Here is a 23787-nt window from a genome sequence, read left to right as displayed (position 1 = left end):
AGATCAAGTTCACCTACTACCATTCTGTTTGTCCCATAATAAACGATAATAGAGTTGTTGACTAATCATGGAAGCGTACTCTGGCAAGGAGTCAATGTCTTCAGGGAAAAGAAGGAAGAGAGGGGCGAGAACTGTGAAATGAAGGGAAAGGATGAAAAAAAATTTACAGGCAAAGGCAAGCTCTGTAAATGGATTTAACACTCAATCATTAGGCAGTGAGCTGTAGCACTCTCACTCCCAACTCAGGTTGCAGGTCAAGTCCCAGTCCAGGAGCTGAATGCATAATCCAGGACAACGCTTCAGCGCACCACTGAGGGACTGCTGCACTGTCGGAGATGCCGCCATTTTGATGAGATGTTAAACCATGGGGCCTGCCTACCCTCTCTGGTGGACATAAAAGATCCCACAGCACTCCTTTCAAAAAAGAGCTGGGAAGTTTTCCCCTTTTTTTTATTTATTCATTTATGGGATGTGGTCATCGCTGGCTAGCCCAGCAGTTATTGCCCATCCCTAGTTGCCCTTGAGAAGGTGGTGGTGAGCTGCCTTCTTGAACCACTGCAGTCCACAGTGCTGTTAGGGAGGGAGTTCCAGGACTTTGACCCAGTGGCAGTGAAGGAACGGCGTTATATTTCCAAGTCAGAGTGGTGAGTGACTTGGAGGGGAACTTGCAGGTGGTGGTGTTCCCATGCATCTACTGCCCTTGTCCTTCTAAGTGAAAGAAGTCATGGGTTTGGAAGATGCTGTGGAAGGAGCCATGGTGAGTTGCTTCTTGTAGCTAGTACACATTGCTGCCACTGTATGTTGGTGGTGGAGGGAGTTGATGTTGAAGGTGGTGGATGGAGTGCCAATCAAGTGTGCTGCTTTGTCCTGGGTGGTGTAAATGTTGGCCAAAGTCCTGAACAATATTTATCCCTCAACAAACATGATTTTTACAAACAGATTATCTAATCATTATAACATTGCTGTGAAAGAACTGGCGGCTGTATTTCCTACATTACATTAGTGACAGCTCTTCAAAAAACATTTACTTGGTTATAAAGCACTTGTGTGCCCCAAAGTTGTGAAATGGAAGTTGTTCTTGGTTTCTTTATGTGGGGCACTGTAGATTAAATTGTCGATTATTTACAAGTCCATATTTTTCATTGTCTAATCTGCCCTTTAATGCTATGCAATTTGACCGTGGCATTCATGGAGTTGAACTTCAAAAAGGAAACAGAGGATACCAATTTAAAACAAAAACAGAATTACCTGGAAAAACTCAGCAGGTCTGGCAGCATCGGCGGAGAAGAAAAGAGTTGACGTTTCGAGTCCTCGTGACCCTTCAACACAACTGAGTAATATTAGGAGAGGGGTGAAATATAAGCTGGTTTAAGGTGGGGGGGTGGGGGGAGAGAAGTTGTTGGGGGGGGGGTTGGTTGTAGGGACAAGCAAGCAGTGATAGGAGCAGATAATCAAAAGATGTCACAGACAAAGGAACAAAGAGGTGTTGAAGGTGGTGATATTATCTAAACGAATGTGCTAATTAAGAATGGATGGCAGGACACTCAAGGTACAGCTCTAGTGGGGGTGGGGTGGAAAGACTGACAGGGCATTAAAGGTATAGATTTAAAAATAATGGAAATAGGTGGGAAAAGAAAAATCTATATAAATTATTGGAAAAAACAAAAGGGAGGGGAAAGAAACGGAAAGAGGGTGGGGATGGTGGAGGGAGTTCAAGATCTAAAGTTGTTGAATTCAATATTCAGTCCGGAAGGCTTTAAAGTGCCTAGTCGGAAGATGAGGTGCTGTTCCTCCAGTTTGCGTTGGGCTTCACTGGAACAATGCAGCAAGCCAAGGACAGACATGTGGGCAAGAGAGCAGGGTGGAGTGTTAAAATGGCAAGCGACAGGAAGGTTTGGGTCGTTCTTGCGGACAGACCGCAGGTGTTCTGCAAAGCGGTCGCCCAGTTTATGTTTGGTCTCTCCAATGTAGAGGAGACTGCATTGGGAGCAACGAATGCAGTAGACTAAGTTAGGGGAAATGCAAGTGAAATGCTGCTTCACTTGAAAGGAGTGTTTGGGCCCTTGGACGGTGAGGAGAGAGGAAGTGAAGGGGCAGGTGTTGCATCTTCTGCGTGGACATGGGGAGGTGCCATAGGTGGGGGTTGAGGAGTAGGGGGTGATGGAGGAGTGGACCAGGGTGTCCCGGAGGGAACGATCCCTACGGAATGCCGTCGGGGGGGTGAAGGGAAGATGTGTTTGGTGGTGGCATCATGCTGGAGTTGGCGGAAATGGCGGAGGATGATCCTTTGAATGCGGAGGCTGGTGGGGTGATAAGTGAGGACAAGGGGGACCCTATCATGTTTCTGGGAGGGAGGAGAAGGCGTGAGGGCGGATGCGCGGGAAATGGGCCGGACACGGTTGAGGGCCCTGTCAACGACCGTGGATGGAAAACCTCGGTTAAGGAAGAAGGAGGACATGTCAGAGGAACTGTTTTTGAAGGTAGCATCATCAGAACAGATGCGACGGAGGCGAAGGAACTGAGAGAATGGGATGGAGTCCTTACAGGAAGCGGAGTCTTTTTGAGTGCAGTAAGTTCAGAGAGAGACAGATTAGAATTGTCTTTTTGAGTGCAAATTTAATTTTTGATACCAATTTAAGGCAACTGCCAAAAGAACCAGGAGGGAGATGAGGAGAATCTTTTAAAAGCAGTGAGTTGTTACAATCTGGAATGCACAGCCTGAAAGACTGGTTCGAAGCAGGTTCAATAATAACTTTCAAAAGGGAATTAGGTAAATGTTTGGAAAGAAAAGAAATAATGCAGGGCTGCGGGGAAAGAGCAGGGGAGTGGGCCTAAGTGGATCGCTCTTTCAAGAAGTCCAGAAAGGCACATTAGACCCAATGGCACTGTATGAATGCATGCATTAAACGTTTCTACGACGCAATTTCAAGGACTCCTTGTGGCAGTGACAAATTGCAGTCACCTCCACAAAATGAGACAGTCCTGTTAATTTAAGAGTTATTAGCAACATGCATTATGGGCTGAATTTTCATTGAGTCGGGATGACTCGGGAGCCCATTAAAAATGGCGGACAGGTCTAAATACCGGGATTCTGGACCCCATTCCTGGGTTTTCCGATTTGCGGGAGTGCCTTTTAAGGGTGCAGTCTGGTTCGGATGGCCTGCCCATACCCTCCACTCCCGACCTAGCCAGCTCCAGTGCAGGGATAAGCATGTCCTAGTCCTCTACAATTTTCATGGAGTCGCGCTAGCTTTTCAAAGTGTCGTGGTTTATGGCACCTCAGAGGTGTTGGGAACTATAGTCTGAATGAGGGAACCTTTGAAAGATAAGTTCAAAAGGTCCTCCTCATGCCTCCCGTGCCAAGGTATGCCTCACAAACAATTCCTAGGGCCCATCAAACACCCATGCCAAGACACACCCCCCCCAAACAACCCTATGGCTGTCCCCATGTCAAGCTATGGCACTTAGATGCCCATTCATCCACTATACACTCTATAGAAACAATGAGCCCTAGAGTGACAACAGGATGTGTTTGAAAAAAGATTTAAAAAATAAAGTAATCTACTGATAACTTTACACTTTCTTAAAAAAAACTCCTTTTTACTACAGCTGAAGAGTAAATCATCCAGACATTTTAAACTATCAACAGCTGAAACCGCAAGCACTTGAAACGTCTTTACCTTGTGTAAGTAAACATTGTGAAATTGACAGCATAGATCAGAGAGCCAGAGCTGTCAATCACGCAATCTTTTCCCTGGGGCTGAAGTGTTTCAGTACTCTAACGGACGACTCAGCCTAGCCTCATTGTGTATTATTGGCTGAGAACCCAGAAATCCATTAGCCTGTTAAAACACCTGAGCCCCAGGCAAAACATTACGTGATTGACAGCTCTCGCTCTCTGATGGACTGCAGCAGCTCAAGGTGGTAGCTCACCACCATCTTCTCAAGGGCAATTAGGGATGGGTAATAATTGCTAGCCTAGCCAGCGATGTTCACATCCCAGGAATGAATGGACAGAAACATTGAGGGATTGAAGCAACTCTACCCCTTGTGACTTTTAGCTGCATTTCTGAATTTTATTTCACCTTAGAGGGGAGTTGGGAGAGCGGCGGGTGGTCAAATTCTTACTTACCACTTTCCTGGAGAAGCAATCGGCCATTGGAGTTGTACCACCGAATCTGCGGCACAGGGTTGCCACTGACATTGCAGTTCATCGTTATGCTGCCCCCCTCTTTCACAATGATGTGGTCCAGTCGGGATGTGATGAAAGGCACCCATCCAGCCATCTGCTCCGTGGCATTTACAGTACTGCTATTTGCATCCTGAGCAAGGGCACACAGCGAGCATCTGGCGGCCAGCAGGAGAAAGCTGCAACGCAGGCTGATTGGCGCAAACATCTTCCTACCAAATTTTCACTTTGACCTCCTCGTCATTAAACATGTACGTAGGGGATTTCTCCTCCCCATATTAAGATACACACAAGGTTTCTACCTGGTAACAGGCTGTAGCTTGCAAATTTTAACTGAACCACATGCAAGTCGATGCAACCTAGAAATCAAAACAAACGTATTTTAAAGTGGCTGCAAGAACAGAGAAATGCTGTACACAAATCTTGGAAAGTGGCAAGACAAGTTAGCAGAACAGTTAATAAAGCCTATGCCAACCTGGCTTTTTTGAATAGACGCATCGAATATAAAAGCCAGGAAGTTATACGAAGCCTATACAAAACACTAGTATGACCCCAGCTTGGGCACTGTCTCCAATTCCGGGCATCATACTTGAGGAAGGGTACAAAGGTGTTGTGGAAGTTACAGGTGGGGTTTACAGGATAGTTCTGGGAATGAGGGATTACAGTTGACTGGAGAAACTGGGATTGTTCTCCTTGGAGCAATGGCGGCTAGAAAGAGCTCAAATAGAGGTGTTTAAAATCATGAAGGGTTTAAGTAGAGTAAATAAAGAGAAACTGTTTCCAAAGGGTGAAGTGTAGACTATCAGAGGGCACAGCTTTAAGATGATTAGCAAAAGAACCAGAGGCAACATAAGGAAAAACATTTTTACGCAACAAGTGATTAGGGATTGCAATGCAATGCCTGTTAAGGTGGGTGTGTAGCAATATAATAGTAACTTTCAAAAAGGAAAGAAAAAATTGTAGGGATGTGGGGAAAGAGCAGGAGAGTGGGATTAACTTGATCGCTCTTCAAAGGAGCCAGTGCAGACTCAATGGGCTGAATGGCCTCCTTCTATGCTCCATAATTCTACTATGATATATAAAGTTGCTATCAGGGTTCAGAACTGGGAAACCTTCAAACCAAATCTGATTGCTTTCCAGAGAATGTGTAGGTTTTTCTCCAAAGGCAGCGAGTGAAAGGACTTCAGATTTATTACAAAAGGCTGATTTGATTTCATGAAACCATAAAAAAAGCATGTGCAAGATAACATATAAGAGACAGAAGGCACATATTACAGCTCTACAGGAATGAAAGATATTAGCTGTGTTAGTGGTATATACCAGATAACTGATACATAAAATATATCTATGATATATACTAGATATTGGCTATATCAGAGGGACATATTATGTAGAAATGTTGAAAATCTGCAGCATAAGAAGAGGTCATTCAGCCCATTGTATCTGTGCAAGCCAAAGGGCTATTCAGCCCAATCCCACTTTTCAGCTCTTGGCTGGTAGCCTTGTAGGTTACGGCAATTCAAATGCCTATCCAAGTATTATAAGGCACACATAATAGACTATTTATACACAAGATGTGATAAATATTGTCGAGGGGCATGTGGAGGTGGAGTGTGTCACTAAGTCAAATGGGGCTATGCAATCTATTAGGTATAAATATATACAGATATAAATTAGGATATTTATAAAGATTATCCATATATAACTGCAGGAACAATAAGGGAATAATGCAGAGTTATGAAGTGTATGGAGGTGTTAAGCTGGGTATCCTCACCCTCTCCCTGCATCTATAATGGGAAGCAGGTAGAGATGACTGGCAGTAAGTCTGTTACTCACCAGCTGATCTCTGTCCTCTACAGCGGCAGTACTTTGTCCTCCGTTCTCCTCTCCTCTCTGCATGCACCGAGCTTCGGAAAAGCAGCTTCGTCCCTTTCAGCCTCTTGTTCCCCTCGAGTCCGTAATCCTTCCAATGCATTTAATAAGCATTTTTTCTAAATAAAAAAAAAACCCCACTGTTTTAAAGAGGTTATTTTTCTGGTTTCCTTATTCCGATCCTGCCTGGCTGTGTTTAACTTGTTGCAAATTTTGCTTCTTCTCTTTTTTTTTTCCCTTGGCAATGAGCATCCCCCTCCCCGCTCCCTTTACCTGGAGAGGAGGTGACACTCCGGCTGGGGGGGTTTTATTTTTAAAGTGACTGACAAGGCAAAGGCATCGCAGAGCAGCTGCTGCCTCGGCTCCACTGACGGCACAGTCAGCCCGGCCGCCCGGGACGCTGTATACAATCATCACCACCCGACGCAGCAGCGGCAGGGGCCGCCCCGCAACCTGAATAACCTATCCCCTCGCTGCACGCAGCGCATCGTCCAGACCCGGGAATCTGAATGATCAAATGCGCATACCTCGCCAACCCAGCACCCGCCACCCCTCCGCCCCCCCCCCCCCCCCCCGGGAAGCTGTGTAATGAAGAAACGCCCGCATGCCAGCCCAGTAAGGGGTAGAAGTTATACTGCTGGCAACTGCTTCCCACCGGGGACTCTCACAATTCATGATGCAAAAAGAAAGAATTTGCATTTATATGGTGCCTCAGGACCTCCCAAAAGCACTTTACAGCCAATTGGGAAGTACTTTTCAGGACTTGTTGTAATAGAGGAAACAAGCAATTTGCACACAGCCAGCTCCTGCGAACAGCAATGAGGCAATGAGCAGTTAATCTGTTTTTTTGTGATATCGGTTGAGAAATACATATTGGCCAGAACACCAGGGGGAACTCCGCCCCCTCCACCCCCACCCCCACCCCCCCCTCTACTTTGAATAGGACCTTTCACATCCAAATGAGAGGAAGACAGTGCCTCAGTTTAACATTTCATCCAAAAGACAGCACCTCTGACAGTGCAGCACTCCCTCAGTACTGCACTGGAGTGTCAGCCTCGATTTTGTGCTCCAATGTCTGGAACAAGACTTGATCCTACGACAACCTGACTCAGAGGCAAAATGGGGATCTACAGCTGACACCTAATTGACCAGGGACAGAGTAACAGGAGGTGACCCCCCCCCCACTCCAGGCTCTTCCAGCATTCAGTGAGACCATAGCTAATCTGAATGTATGAAGGCTCCATTTACCTGTCTTTACACTCCAGTGCAGTACTGAGGGACCGCACCGCACTGTCAGAGGTGCTATCTTTCAGGTGAACTGAGGCCCCGTCTACCCTCTCACATGGACTTAAAAGATCCCACTTCACTAACTACGTTGAAGAAGAGGACAGGGGTCATCCCTGCTGTCCTGGGCCAATATTTATCCCAAAAACAACATCAGAAAAACAAGGATCAAGTCATTGTCGCATTGCTGTTTGCGGGAGCTTGATGGGTGCAGATTGGCTGCTGTGGAACAGCAAATACACTTCAAAAGTGCTCCCTTGGCTGTGGAGCGTCCCGTGGTTGTGAACGGTGCTACGTGAATGGAAGTCTTTCTTTCTTTACTCCATATCCCCTGATACCTTCAGCCAACAAAAAATCTATCAATCTCGGACTTTAAAATTGAAGGAAACAGACAGAGCAGATAGAGAGAAACTATTTCCACCGGCCGGGGAGCCTAGGTCTAGGGGGCAGACTCTAAAAATTAGAGCTAAATCTCTCTGGAGTAAAATTAGGAAACATTTCTAAACATGAAGGGTGGTAGAAGTTTCCAACTCTCTCCTGCAAATGGCAGTTGATGCCACATCAATTGTTAAATCTGAGATTGATAGATTTTTTATCTATGAAAGATATTAAGGGATCGGGGGGGGGGAAGGAAAGACAGGTAAATGAAGTTAGGTCACAGATCAGTCAGAATCTCATTGAATTACAATACAGACTCGAGTGGCTATATGGCCTCCTCCTGTTCCTATGTTCCTGCGATAGTTTCCTGACCAGGAGGTTTATAATTTCCACAATCTTGTTTGAGGAAGGCAGATCAACCTGTGCTCGATATGGAGTACAGTTGACCTGGAATATTGATGGAATATTGAGTGATGGATCTACCAATGTGCGTGGATGAATCCTGTAAAGCAATGAGTGGGATGGCCTGAGCTGAATAAGAAAAAAACACATGCACACACACATATTATGTAATCAAGGGAAGGTGGTAGTGTAGTGTAGTGGTGCTGTCACTAGACTAGTAACCCAGAGGCCCAGGTTAATGCCCTGGGGGGCATGGGTTCAAGCCCCACCATGGCAGCTGGTGGAATTTAAATTTAATTAATGAATCTGGGAATATAAAACTAGTCCTGACAACTATCACCGATCGTTGTTTGAAACTCCATCTGGTTTTTGAAAATGTACATGCATCTTTCACAACTTCAGGACATCACAAAGCACTTCACAGCCAATGAAGTACTTTAGAAGTATTGTCACTGTTAAAATCATGGAAAGTAAAGAGGCCACTTGGCCCATCGTGTCTGTGCCAGCTGAAAAACAAACCACCCAGCCTAATCCCACTTTCCAGCATTGGGTCCTTGGCCCTGCAGGTTAGGGCACTTCAGGTGCACATCCAGACACCTTTTAAATGAGTTGAGGGTTTCTGCCTCTGCTGCCCTTTCAGCCAGTGAGTTCCGGACCCGCACCAGCCTCTGGATGAAAAGCTATTCCCTCATCTCCCTGCTAATCTTTCTACCCATCACTTTAAATCCATGCTCTTTAATCACTGACCTTTCTGCTGAAGTAAATAGGCCCATCCCATCCATTTTATCCAGGCCCCTCTCAACTTTGCACATCTCAATTAAATCACCCCTCAGCCTCCTCTGTTCCAAGGAGAACAACTCCCCCTATCAAATCCTTCCTCGTCGCTGTAATTTTCCAGTCCTGGCAACAATTTGTAATGCAGGGAAACACGGCATACACAGTGAGCTCTCAGAGAAAAAAAAACCAACTGTGTTATCTGCTGGTGGAGGGTTAAACGTTAGCCAGGACACGGAGGAGAAGCCCCTACCCTTTCGTGATGAGAACCGTGCAACCTTTTACACCCACCTGAGAGGGCAGATGGAGCCTCAGTTTAACTCCCCTTCTTGAAAGAAGGAATCCCGGGCAGTGAAAAGACAGGAAGAAAGACTTACATTTATACAGCGCCTTTCACAGCCTCAGCACACACCAGAGTGTTTCGCAGCTAATGCATCACTTTTGAAGTGTAGCCCCTGTTGTAATGTAGGGCAATGCCGCACTCCTTTATTTCTGCGCTGGAGTGTCAGCCTAGATTATACACTCAAGCCTCTAGAGTGGAATTTGAAACCACAACCTTTTTTGACTCAAAAGTAAGAGTGCTACCAGCTGAACCATGGCTACACAAATAGAAATGCAAGGTAGTTTGAAATGATGTCATTCCTGGTTAGGAGCTACAAGACATGTCTTGTGAAAGGGAGTATTCTTCAGCTTGTCAACAGCAAGGATTTAGCTTTGGGCATTTTAGTTTCACACGGAAGACGTTTCTTCATTTGCAGTGGCCAAGTGGTAGGGGAGTTGCCCATCTAACCAATCTCAAAGAGAGCACACAGAAGGCAAGCAAAAGACACATTTACATAGCGCCTTTCACGTGTTCAGAATGCCCCAAAGCACCTTGCGGCCAATGAAGCACCTTTGAAGAGTTGTCATGGTTGTATTGCAGGAAACACAGCGGCCAATTTGTGCTCAGTAAACAGCATTGAGGTAATGACAAGAGCATCTATTTTTCTGTGTTGATTGAGGGATAAGTATTAGCCAGGACACTAGGGAGAACTCCCTGGAACAGAGAGAGAGTTGTTGGAAAAGAAAGTGCCGGGGGTTGGGGGATCTGGTGGGGTAGAGGGAGGGGTGGTGGTGGTGGGTGTGGAGCAGTGGGGGGGTGGGGTGTATACGATGGGAAGTGACAGAGTGAAAGCTGAGCAAGAAAAATGAACTTCATGAGAAATGTGTCACAAAATGAGAGTTGTTAAGCTTTAAGATCACACACATTTCAGAGCTCTCCCGCGGCTTCATAGTTGATCGTTGTGTTCCTGTATCCCAGTTACTGTGAGCTTGTTGTATTAACTATGCCTGTTCTAGGGCTGCTGCAGGTCAGCTACTTTGTGGTGCCTCTAGTTAGCTGCATATAAAATTAGGTCATGTCGCCACTCTACGTGTATTGGCCCCGGCCAATTGGAACTCCATGCCAAAATAAGGGGCTTTGGCAGCACTCAGCATAAAAGGGTAAAAAAAAACGGCCATGTCAGCCAGATCTTAACTTTCTCCGGTTTGATTTAACACTTGGCGAACAGCAGTAACACATCTACACTGATACATACTGACAGATCACAACACAAAAAGTATGTATTGACAACTACAAAGGTTTTAGTGATTGCCAACCAGGTATTTGGGACTGTGGTCCGAAGGTATGAAGTGCACTGATATTGTTCCTGTAGAGCTCTCTTAATAAGCCAACACTGCAATGCTGTCACTGAAGTGCTGTGCAGGTGCAATTTGCTGCAGCATTTGCTTAAAATGAGTGCACCAGTGAGCAAAGAATAGCTTACATTTATATGAAGGTTTTCACACTCTCAAGATTAGCCAAAGCACCACACAGCCAGTATTGATCTGAAGAGCAGTCATCGTTTTTTTTTGTGTGAAGGGTGACAGCCAGTGGCGAACAGCAAGATCCAACAAACAGCAATAAGATGTAAGCAATGAGCTCTTTTGGTGTTGGTGTTTGAAGGAAATCATATGGCCCAAATCCCAAAACAGCTCATTGCTCATCCTCAAAACATGCACCATTGCATGTTTTGTATCTGCCGACGAAGGTAGTCAGGGCCTTGGTTTATCATCTCATCCCAACAGTGGCACCCCTGATAGTGCAGCACTGTCAAGCATTGCACTAGAGTGTCAGCCCAGTTGTATGTGTTCAAATCCTGGAGTGGAACGAAGACACACAACATTTTTATCATGAAAAATGTTACTCTGTAGATGGCCAGGCAGTGAAGGAATTGGAGCCTAGTCTTTACACACTGATAAGCTTTTATTTACAGGGACACACATTACAAACATGTGCCCCCAAATCCAACAACCACAGTTTCAGTCTGCTCTTATATGTAGGAGCACAAGTGAATCCCCTAATGTCACCACCTAAGTACATTCAAATACCCAATTACTGTACAATTAACAAGATTTAAGCCAGGTTGCTAACCCATTTCGTAACCATGTTTGTCAAATTCACTAGAGTTCTTTGAGGATATAACAAGCAGAGCTGATAAAGGGAAACCGGTAGATGTAGTGTATTTGGATTTCCAGAAGGCATTCAATAAGGTGCCACGTAAAAGGTTATTGCACAAGATAGGAGCTCACGGTATTAGGGGTAATGTTTAGGGGCACGGATTGAGGATTGGTTAACACACACAAGACAGGGAGTCGGGATCAGAGGGACCTTGGTGTGCATGTCCACCGGTCCCTTAAGGTAGTGGGACAGGTAGATAAGGTGGCTAAGAAGGCATGTGGGATACTTGCCTTTATTAGCCAAGGCACAGAATATAAAAGCAGGGAGATTATGCTGGAACTGTATAAAACGCTGGTTAGGCCACAGCTAGAGTATTGCTTGCAGTTCTGGAATCTGCATTATAGGAAGGATGTGATTGCACTAGAAAGAGTGCAAAGGAGATTTACCAGGAAGTTGCCTGGGCTGGAGAGTTTTAGGTTTAAGAAGAGGTTGGATAAACTGGGGTTATTTTCCATGGAGCAGAGGGGATTGAGGGGGAACATGATTGAGGTGCATAAAATTATGAGGGGCATAAATAGGGTAGACAGGAAGGAACTTTCCCCCTTGGTGGAGGGATCAATAACTAGGGGGCATAGATTTAAGGTAGGGGACAGGAGGTTTAGAGGGGATGTGATGAAGAATTTTTTCACCCAGAGGGTGGTGGGAATCTGGAACTCACTGCCTGAAAGGGTGGCAGAGGCAGATGCTCTATTAACATTTAAGAAGTATTTGGATGTGCACTTGCGATGCCATGGCATACAAGGCTATGGGTCTAGTGCTGGAAAATGGGATTAGAATAGCTAGGTGCTTGTTTGACTGGTGCAGACTTGATGGGCCGAAGGGCCTTTTTCTGTGCTGTAGACCTCTATGACTCTATGAATATGACTAATGTGTCTTTTTCAGGTTGGAAAGATGTAATTAGTGGAGTGCCACAAGGATCAGTCCTAGGGCCTCAATTATTTACTATCTATATTAATGACTTGGAGGAGGGGACAGAGTGTAATTTATCCAAATTTGTTGACAATACAAAAATAGGTGGGAGGGCATGTTTGATGAGGACACAAGAAATCTGCAAGGGAATATAGACAGGTTGGGAGAGTGGGCAAAAACTTGGCAGATGGAATTTAATGTAGGAAAGTGTGAGGTCATGCACTTTGGTAGGAAGAATCTAAAGGCAGACTATTATTTAAATGGAGAGAGACTCCAAAAAAGTGCAGCACAGAGGAATACTGTGTACAGTTTTGGTCCCCGTATTTAAGAAAGGATATACTGGCATTGGAGGCAGTTCAAAAGAGATTCACTAGGCTGATTCCTGGGATGAAGGGGTTGACTTATCAAGAACAGCTAAACAGGTTAAGCCTTTATTCAGTAGAGTTTAGAAGACTGAGGGGTGATTTTATTGAAACGTACAAGTTCCTGAGAGGGCTTAACAGGGTAGATGTTGAGAAGATGTTTCCACTAGTGGGGGAATCTCAAACTGGAGGACATAGTTACAGAATAAGGGGACACTCATTTAAAACTGATATGTGAAGGAATTTCTTCTCTCAGAGGGTAGTGAATGTCTGGAATTTTCTACCCCAGAGAGCTGTGGAAGCTAGGTCACTGAAAGTATTTAAAGAGGAGGTAGTTAGATTTTTGAAACATCGGGGAGTTGAGGGCTATGGGGAACTGGCACGAAAGAGGAGTTGAGCCCTGGGACAGATCAGCCATGATCTTATTGAATGACGGGGCAGGCTTGAGGGGCCGAATGGCCTACTCCTGCTCCTATTTCCTGTGTTGTTGTTATACCTACATGTGGTATATTTTGGTGGTACACTGTCCTTCACTTGTGTCTAGGGCCATTGATTTGTGTACTCAGGTGCACCCAGTAACCACCTTCTCAGCGTCCTTATCAATTTTAAACAACAAATTGTTTTCATATAGTGCCTGTCACGTAGTAAAATGTTCCATGGCACTTTACAGGAGCAGAAGTCAGACAGAATTGGCATAGGGCCAAACAACCACTTACAACAACTACTTAGATTTATATACTGCCTTTGACACAATAGTATGTCCCAAGGCACATCATTGGAGTAATTTAAAATACGACAACAAGCCATATAAGGAAATCAGGGCCGATGGCCAAAGGTTTGTCAAAGATCTATATTTAAAGGAAGAAAAAGCTACTGAGGCAGAGAGGTTTAGAGAGGGAATTCCAGAGTTTAGGGCCAAGGCAGCTGAAGACATGGCCACCAATGGTGGTGCGATTAAAATTGGTGATGCTCAAGAGGCGAGAATTAGATGAGTGCAGATATCGCAGAGGATTTTGGGGCTCAAGGAGATTGCAGAGAGAAAGAGGGATGAGGCCATGAGAGATTTTAAAACAAGGATGAGAATTTTAAAATCAAGACGTTGCTTGACTGAGAGCCAACGGGCGGGATTTTCCGCCGGGATCTTCCGGTCCTGTAGTAAGTCAATGGACTTCCGGCTGGGGCACCACCTCACCCGTGGCAGGTCCCACCCACGACAGGGCCGGAAAATCCCGGCCAATGTTGGTCAGTGAGCACTGCCGTTGGGTGAATGGGATGGTGCGAGTTAGAAAACAGGCAGCAGGGTTTTGGATGAGCTCAATTTTACGGACAGAAGAATGTGGGAGCCCAACCAGGAGGAGTGCATTGGAGTGCATTGAATGAAGGTTTCAGCAGCAGAGGAGCCGAGGCAGCGATGAAGTCAGATCATGTTGTAGAGGTGAAAATGGGTGGTCTTAGTGATGGCACAAATATGTGGTTGGAAGCTCTCCTCAGGGCCAAATACAAGACCGAGGTTGTGCAGAGACTGGTTTAGTCCCCAGCAGCTATCAGGGAGAGGGATGGAGTCAGTAGACAGGGAATGGTGGTGACTGAAAACAATGGATTCAGTCCTCTCAATATTTAATTAGAGGAAATTTCTGCTCGCCCAGTACTGGACGTCAGATAAGCAGTCTGATAATTTAATAACAGTGGAGGGGTCGAGAGTGGAGGGGTGAGGTAGAGGTCGGTGTTGTCAGTCTTCTCATCTGATCTATGCCCGGGTGTGAGTGATAAAGTTGTTGAAGAACATCAGGTTGCAAAGATTCCAGTATGATTGCACAATGTTTAGCACCATTCACGACTCCTCAGATACTGAAGCAGCCCATGTCCAAATGCAGCAAGACCTGGACAATATCCAGGCTTGGGTTGACAAGTGGCAAGTACCATTCACGCCACATATGTGCCAAGCAACGACCATCTCCAACAAGAGAATGCAACCCTGAAACACGGACAACTGGTTTAGCCATCCACTGCCAAGAGGAAGCATGTATATGAGAAATAGGAGGGGGCCAATGATAGATCCTTGGGGGTCACCAGAGAAATGATGTGGTTGCAGGAAGAGAAGCCATTGCAAGTGGTACTTTGGCTACATTTAGATAAATAAGAATAGAATGAGGTGTCAGCTGAACGCCAGAGGCGAGGCATTGGAGGAAGTATCAAAGACTGCAGACAGGTTAAGCGGGACAAGGAGGGATAACTTACCTTTGTTGCAGCCACAAATGATGCCATCGGTGACTTTGATAAGAGCCCTTGAGGTAACTGTGTTGAGGGCGGAAGCCTTATTAGAGGGATTCAAACATATCATTCCAGGAAAGATGAGCACAGTTTGGGAGGTGACAACATCTTCAAGGATTTTGGAGAGGAAAGGGGGTTGAACTGGGAACAGTGGCTTGCAAGTATGGTGGGGTCAAGGGGTGGTTTTTTGAGGAGAAGGGTGATGTCGGCAGATTTGAAGAGGGGCATCACCTGAATGAGAGAACTGTTAACAGTATCAGTTAACATGGGGACCAGGAGGGTGGTCAGCAGTTTAGTGAGAATAGGATGAGGAAGCAGGAGGTGAGTCTCATGAACAAGGTGAGCTCGGTGAGGGCTTGACGGGCGATAGAAAAGAAACCAGAGGAAGGCGTGAGCCCTGGGCTAGGACAGGGGGACCTCATAAGAAGTTTGATCTGGTGCGCTAGTGGAAGGGAGGGACACGGCAAAGGCAGCTGATCAAATGATCTCAATCGGCAGAAAGGTCCATCAGCTCCACGCGCTTATTGTGGGAGGTGAGAGTGGAGAAGGCAGGGGAGAGAGGTTGAAGACTACAGTTTACAGTAGACAGGAGAAACCAGGGCTTAATTTTGCATTCCAGGATAATCCTGAAGTAGTGTGCAGTTCTGGCAGACAAGAGCAGGACCAGGCCAGACCCGACAGTGGATGTCATGTCCATGTTTCAGTGTTGCATTCTCTTGTTGGAGATGGTTATTGCCTGGCACGTATGTGGCGTGAATGTTAATTGCCACTTATCAACCCAAGCCTGGATATTGTCCAAGTCTTGCTGCATTTGGACATGGGCTGTTTCAGTATCTGAGGAATTGCAAATGGTGCTGAACATTGTGCAATCATACTGGAATCTTTGCAACCTGATATTCTTCAACAACTTTATCACTCACACCCGGGCATAGATCAGATGAGAAGACTTGCAAGAGAGACAGTCTATTGGCCGGGTATGAACAATGACATTGAAGCCGTCATCAAGAAGTGTGAGACATGTCAAGAGCATATGCCAAGTCAGCATCAAGCACCACTGATTCCACATGAACTTCCTACCTATCCTCAGTCCAGAATCACATCTGACCTCTTTCATGTCTGTGGCACTGACTTCATCATCATTGTTGACAATTTTATCAAGTACTCCATTAATTGACAATTGCACAATATGTCAAGCACAATTGTGGTGCACACTCTAAGTAATATTTTCAGTTATTTGATGTGCCTAGAGAGATCATTATGGATAACATTGCACAATTTATTGGTATGCCATTTCAGGATATCTGTCAGGAGTGGAATATAGATCGCACTACTTCTTCTCATCATTACCCTCAATCTAATGGCCCAGCTGAACAAATGATTCACACAGTGAAATCCCTAATGCCCAAACATAAACAGCCCAAGCTGAGAGCAACACCTTTAAGTGCAACAATTTCATCACCGGCAAAGCTCATGTTTGGCAGACCAGTGTGTACCACTTTACCTACTCGTACCCATTCTACTCACTCAGAAAACAGGAAGAAACTTTTAAAACTACAAGAGAAGATTATCAATGCGCACAATAAAAATGCAGGTACAGAATACCAATAGATTACCCTTATGCTTTAGAGACTAATAGAGTCATCAGTTATTCAGCAATTGTGTAATAGTAACTAAACATGAACATGTATTGTAAATAGTTATATCTCTTTGGAAGGGGAAAGTATCCTTAAAAAGAAAGGAGAATGTTGTAATATACCTTAAAGAGATATCAACATGACATCATTAAAAGCGAAATGTGTCATGTTATCCAGTCTTAGTTTCACTTTTGTTTTGAGCAAAGCACATACACACAGCCCTGATGCCTTTAGACGTTATACCCATGTATAACTGTTCTCATGTGCCTAGTCTTATTAAATGAACCCACAACTTGTTTACCCAATCTCCTTATGAGCGATTGGTGCCTTGTGTCTTGCACAGTAAATAAGCCCAAGGTATTATATCATTACAATAATATGACAAGCACAAGGGAGTGATGGGTGAATGGAACTTAATGTGAGTTAGGATACAAGCAGCAGAGTTGTAAAGCAAAACCACAGTAATCTGGCAATAAATTGTTTTCGACCTGATAAGTGTAGACATTTGCTGAATTTCTTAGAGTGGCAAACCTGCCAGATCACTTGCTCAACTTACAGCAGGAATTATTTATCTGGGCAGTTGTATAAATTGTATTAGAAGAGTTTTCACAAACTAAATTGTGTTTTACAAGTTAGTGAGGCACGGTTGAGGTGAAAAACATTAGGGTTGTTCAAAACACAGGAAGAGTTTCAATGAATCAACTAACTTCTTGCATGCTTTGTCTGTTGTGCTTTATATGAACTTCAGTCAGCCTGTTTGAACATGTTAACTATACAAACAGTCATTTGGTAGTACAGAGCTTGAATGTTGCTGAAAAAAGAGATTTTGTCAAAGCTTGCACTCTTGCACTCATCAGGACAATCACAAGAACACCAATGTCAGGGGAAGCAACAACTTTATACTGTATGAGAAGAAAGTGCTGATTAGTTGGCAAGTGGACTCTGATTGGTAGAGGCGGTGTCATGGAGTATGCACCTGTTAATGGTGACTGACAGTTAACTGCCAAGCATTGTTTGAAATTTAAACTAGGCAGCTTGACTCTGATTGGTCAAGGCATTGCCCTGAGCAATGAAGCAGCAAATGGCTATCACTTATTTTGTTTAGCTGAAACAGGTGCAATGTGTGTATATGCTCGATCTGTCTGCAAAGAACTGGGCCCTGTTTATTAATATATGTAGCTTCCAGTACACACAAATACACAACACTGTGAGTCAAACTGACAATCTTAAATTGGTTGTCAGCGTAATTTTTAGCACACTGAGGATTATTTAGCAAACGTTGTCCAATCATGGTATCACATCTAATGTTGAACGCTGTGTATTGAGTTTTGCAAACATGGGTTGGTTGGGTACAGTCTGTACCTTGCCCATTGAGAACAGCATAAGGGACATGCAGGGAAATTCTAATGAATTTCTCCAAGATTGTATTAAACCCAAGGTTGCGCCAGTTTTCATTTCAAAACATATCAATAATGCTAAAGTGAGACACAGTCCCACAATTGAGGGAGCATTTATGCAAGATGGGATTGAATAAATTGGTAATAAGGTTACTAATTTAGGCTGTGCCCTACATTGCGTTTGGTCTGAGGTGCACAAGTTTCGTTCATTTTTTGATTTGATCCATTTATGCTGCTATATTGCTTCAACAGATGACCGCACTGCAAACAGTACCCGTTTGAAACACACCCACACATAAACTCACTTAAACAGATGCGGTTTGGCAATGCAAATAACAGCACCGCTAAACACGTAACAAATCTTTCTGACCATGTACACTCAGAAAGCAAGGAGCTTCTTCTTGGGCACGGTTTCAATTTTGATGTGCTTCCATCCCAAATCTAATGGGAAGAGGTATTAGCTCAGTTCAAACTCCTCTACTCCCAATTATCCCACCACAAACCAGCATCCACTGAAGGGGCTGAATACTTGAAAGCACGCCCAGCTGATCTAGTGCACGCACATTGCGCGATTCCAAACAACCTGTCCGACTTTCACATGCAACGCGAATGTCCCACAGCGTTGCAAGACCTTAAGACCAACGCAGACATTAACATAAGTAACAAAAACAAAAAATGCTGGAAAAACTCAGCAGGCCTGACAGCATCTGTGGAGAGAAAGACAAAGTTAACATTTCGAGTCCATAAGGCTCTTCTTCAGAGCTGAAGGGAAGTAGAAATGTGGTGAAATATACACTGTTTAAGTGGGATGGAACAGGTGAAGCTGGATAGAAGGCCAGCGATAGGTGGAGGCAAAGGAGAGATTGCAAAAGACGTCATAAACAAAAAGTCAAAGGGTTGTTAATAGTGTTGGTGCTGGCTAAAGGAGGTGCTAATGGTGGCATTAAGAGTGGAAAGCAGAATGTGATAATGGCAGGACCAGGGTAAGCTCTCTGGAAGGTGACAGATGGCCCTAGTGGGGGTGGGGTGGGGGGAGGGGACGGTGGCGGGAAAAAGGTCGAAAAGGCTAAAAGCTGGAGGTAAAACAATGAATAAAAATGGAACATGAGGAAGAGCTCAAATTGATTTGAATTGGCTGAAGACTGGCATCTGTGATACTGGGCACCTCAGGAGGAGCCCGAGATGGATCACCCACTCAACTCTGGCTTTGGATGGCTGCAAATGCTTCAGCCTTAAGCTTTGCACTGATATGCTGCGCTCTAACATATCATCCCTCCTCACAGCTGTAATTGCTTCCCCTGCTCCCTTTTTATCCTGCTCTCTATCTTGTCTGAAAACACCATAACCAGGAATGTTGAGCTGCCATTCCTGTCCCTCTTTAAGCCATGTTTCTGTAAAAGCTATGATATCATACTGCCACATTTCTATCTGTGCCCTCAGTTCACCTGCTTTATTTGTTATACTCCTTGCATTGAAGTGTGTGCCCTTGAGCACTGCCAAACTCTTTTTTATTTTCTATCTTTTGTTTCCTCCAGACTCATTCACTGATTTTCTGCCATCCATTACCAATTCTGATTTTCCTCCATCTGAGCCTACCCTCAGGTTCCCACCCCCTTGCCAAACTAGTTTAAACCCTCCCCAACAGCACCAGCAAACCTCCCAGCAAGGATTTTGGTCTCAGGTCCATTGAGGTGTGAACTGTGGCTTGTACAGGTTGCAGCTCCCCTAGAACTGGTCCCAATGCCCCAGGAATCAGAATCCCCCCCTCTCCAACGCCATCTCTCCAGCCATGCATTCATAAGTTCTAACCTCCGATTTCTATGCTCACTAGCTCGTGGCACTGGAGGTTACTAGCTCTGAGGCCCTGCTTTTTAATGTCTTACCTAGCTCCCTAAAATCCACTTTCAGGACCACATTCCCTCTTTTTACCTATGTCATTGGTACTAGTATGAACCACGACCTCTGGTTGTTCACCCTCCCCTAAAGAACGTCCTGCAGCCGCTCTGTGATATCCCTGACCCTGACACCAAGGAGGCAACATACCATTCTGGAGTCATGTCTAAGGCCACAGAAACACCTGTCTGTTCTCCTAACTATCGAATCCCCTACCACTACTCCTCTTTCACTCTTCTTCCTTCCTGCCCTTGCAGCTGAGTCATCCATGGTGCCCCAGACTTGACCCTTGCTGCACCTGCTCTGAGGAACCATCACTCTTACCGGCATCCAAAATGGAAAACCAGTTTTTGAGCGAGATGGACTCAGGCGTCTCCTGAATTACCTGCCTGGCCCTCCTAGACTTCCTGGTGGTCAGCCATTCCCTCTCTGCCTGACGCTCCTAACCACCTCCCTGAATGTGCTATCCATGTAGTCCTCAGCATCACGGAAGTGCCATAGTAACTCCAGCCGCCACTCGAGTTCCGAAACCCAGATCTCAAGTTTCTGTATTTGGTGACACCTCCTGCACATGTGCTCGTCTGGGCACGTGAAGTGCCCATGACTCCCACATGCCAGTTGGGTATTCTGTGTGGCTGAGCTGCCCACCATTCCTTAAGCTTACATTTTAACTATTTAGTATAAACTGGAGACTAGAAAGTAAAGCGGACTTACTCACCAATCAGCTCCTTCTCTTATTCCTGTGTATTAGATACTTAAGGGTTATGCAAGGAAGGAAAAGCTCACCAACAACTGGAGACTGATAAAAAAAAATCACAGTATCTTCACAGAACCTTAACAGTGCAGAATGAGGCCATTCAGCCCATCGAGCTCTCTGAAAGAGCATTCCACCTAGTCCCACTCCCCTGCCTTATCCCCGTAACCTTGCACATTCTTTCTTTTCAGGTAGCAATCCAATTTCCTTTTGAATACCTCAATCGAACCTGCCTCCACCACCCTCTCAGGAAGTTTGTTCCAGACTCCAACCACCCTCTGCGTGAAAAAAAAATTTCCTCACATCACATTTACTCCTTTTGCCAATTATTTTGAATCTGTGCCCTCTAGTTCTTGATGTTTTCTTGAGTGGGAACAGTTTCTCACTATTTACCCTGTCCATATCCCTCAGGATCTTGAATACCTCCATTAAGTCTCCTCTCAGCCTTCTTTTCTCCAAGGAAAACAGTCCCAACCTCTCCAATCTATCCTCATAGCTACAGTTCTTTATCCCGGGAATCTCCTCTGTACTCTCTCCAATGCCTTCACATCCTTCCTCAAGAATGGCGCCCAGAACACGACATAGTACTCCAGATGAGGCCTAACCAGTGTCTTATACAAGTTCAACATGACCTCCTTACTTTTGTGCTCAGTGCTCCTATTAACAAAGCCTAAGATACTATATGCTCTCTCAACATGTTCTGCCATCTTCAATGACCTATGTATGTATACACCAAGATCCCACTGTTCCTGAAGCTCCTTTAGAGGCTCTCCCTTTATTTTATACTGTCTCACCATATTTTTCCTGCCAAAAGGAATCACCTCACACTCCTCTGAATTGAACTTCATCTACCATTTGTCTGCCCAATCCACCAACATGGCTATGTCTTTTGAAGTTCAAGACTATCCCCATCACAGTTGATGACATTTCCAATCTTTGTACCATCTGCAAATATTGATATCATGCCCTGCACACCACAGTCTAGGTCACTAATATATATCAGGAAGAGCAAGGGTCTCAACACTGGGGAACTCCACTACAAACCTTCCTCCAATCTGAAAAACAATCATTTATCACTACTCTGTTTCCTGTCACTCAGCCAATTTCTTATCCAAATGCCTACTTTCCCTTTTATTCCATGTCCTAGAATTTTGCTCACAAGTCTGGTGTATGGCACTGTATCAAATGCCTTTTGACAATCCATATACACCGTATCAACAGCGTTTCTCTTATCAACTTTCAATGTTACTGTCTCAAAAAATTCCAGAAAGTTCGTGAAACATGATTTTCCCTTAATGAATCCATGCTGGCTTTCCTTAATTATCCTGCAGTTGTCTAAGTGACTATTGATTTTATCCTGTACTAAAGTTTCCAAAATATATCAGGCAGCCCCTTCCTGTTGAACCAACTACTTTCAGCTGATTGCTAGATAACTACCACTACCAGACAGCCCCTTCCTATTGAACCAACTACTTTCAGTTGATTGACAGATAACTGCCACGACCCTGTTTAACAAGGCTATTTAACTCACTTGAACGTTGTTAGTTCTATGTCAGGGCCTGACACTTAATTTATATTTAAACTTTAGAAAAACTTACCACGTGAACCAAATTCCCAACTCCACACTCCATCTACGTCTCACTCAGGCCTAGTGCCCTGTCTCTGCATGCACCCCCTACCTACTTGGAACTACATAACCATTACTTCACTGTCGCTGGGTCAAAATCCTGGCACTCCCTTCATAACAGTGCTGGTGACCCTACAATACATGGACTGCAGCAGTTCAATAAAGCAGCTCACCACCACCTTCTGAAGGACAATTAGGGATGGGAAATAAATGCTGACTGAGCCAGTGATGCCCACATTCCACAACAGGATTTTAAAAAGTTATGCCGACAAGTTGTGATTGTTTACCTTACAGCAGACATACAACTCACTCAGCAATAACCCAGTCACCGATGTTCAGTTTGGTTCCCACCAGTGCCACACGGCCCTAACATGGACCAAAGAGCTGAAATTGAGAAGGGAGGTGTGAGTGCCTGCTCTTGATTATCAAGGGAACATTTGACCGAGTGTGGTATCAAGGAATCCTGGCAAAATTGAAATCAATGGGAATCAGGTTGGAGTCATACCTAGCATAAAAGAAGATGGTTGTTGGAGGTCAATCATCTCAGTACCAGGACATTGCTGCAGGAGTTCCTCAGGGTAGTGTCCTAGGCCCAACCATCTTCAGCTGCTTCATCAATGACCTTCCCTCAATCACGAGGCCAGAAATGGAGGTGTTCACTGATAATTGCGCAATGTTCAGCACCATTCGCAACTTCTCAGATACTAAAGAAGTCCGTGCCCACATGCAACAAGACCTGGGCAACATTCATGCTTGGGCTGATAAGGGGCAAGAAACATTCGTGCCACACAAATGCCAAGCAATTGTCATCTCCCAACAACAGAGAATCTAACATCCTAGGGGTTACCATTTTCCAGAAAGTTAACTGGGCCAGCCACATAAATACTGTGTCTACAAGAGCAGGTCAGAAGCTGGGAATTCTGTGGCGAGTAACTCACCTCCTGACGCCCCAGAGCCTGTCCACCATCTACAAGGCACAAGTCAGGGGGTTGATGGAATACTCTCCATTTGCCTGAATGAGTGCAACTCCAACAACACTCAAGAGGCTCGCCATCATATAGGACAAAGAGCCCGCTTAATTGGCACCCCATTCACCACTTTAAACATTCACTCCCTCCACCACCAATGCAGTGTGTACCATCTACAAGATGCACTGCAGCAATTCACCAAGGCTCCTTTGACAGCACTCTCCAAACCCACGATCTCTACCGCCTAGATCAGTGTTGTCCAATACGATTTCATTGCTTGCCAAACTTTTGGTGATCAGTTCACCATATTGGCCACATGTTGCAATATATATGCAAGGGGAGGAGGTGGCATGGTGGTTTTGTCACTGGGCTAGTATTCCAGAGATGCAGGGTAATGATTTGGGGACCTGGGTTTGAATCCAACAATGGCAGATGATGACCATGAAACCTTTGTTGTAAAAGCCCATCTGGTTCACTAAAGTCCTTTAGGGAAGGAAATCTGCCATCCTTACCTGGTCTGGCCTACATATGACT

At 44.9% G+C, this 23787-nt stretch overlaps 1 protein-coding gene across 1 annotated transcript in view; it reads right to left on the bottom strand.

Moving 5' to 3' along the window:
• LOC144692323 (microfibrillar-associated protein 3-like) overlaps window positions 1-6459 on the bottom strand; it is a 37264-nt gene extending 30805 nt beyond the window's left edge. The window contains exons 1-2 of the mRNA XM_078561026.1: window positions 6026-6459; window positions 4133-4548 (exon numbers count right to left, since the gene is read on the bottom strand). Of these exons, the coding sequence (XP_078417152.1) occupies window positions 4133-4397 (265 nt within the window). The 5' untranslated portion in view covers window positions 4398-4548; window positions 6026-6459. The remainder of the gene's footprint in view (window positions 1-4132; window positions 4549-6025) is intronic.
• Window positions 6460-23787: the final 17328 nt, after the last annotated feature.

This window comes from Cetorhinus maximus, chromosome 2 (assembly GCF_964194155.1).
Source record: "Cetorhinus maximus chromosome 2, sCetMax3.hap1.1, whole genome shotgun sequence".
Classification (NCBI taxonomy): Eukaryota; Metazoa; Chordata; class Chondrichthyes; order Lamniformes; family Cetorhinidae; genus Cetorhinus; species Cetorhinus maximus.
The sequence above is the reverse complement of the archived record's forward strand: the minus strand, read 5'-3'. Positions and strand labels throughout refer to the sequence as shown.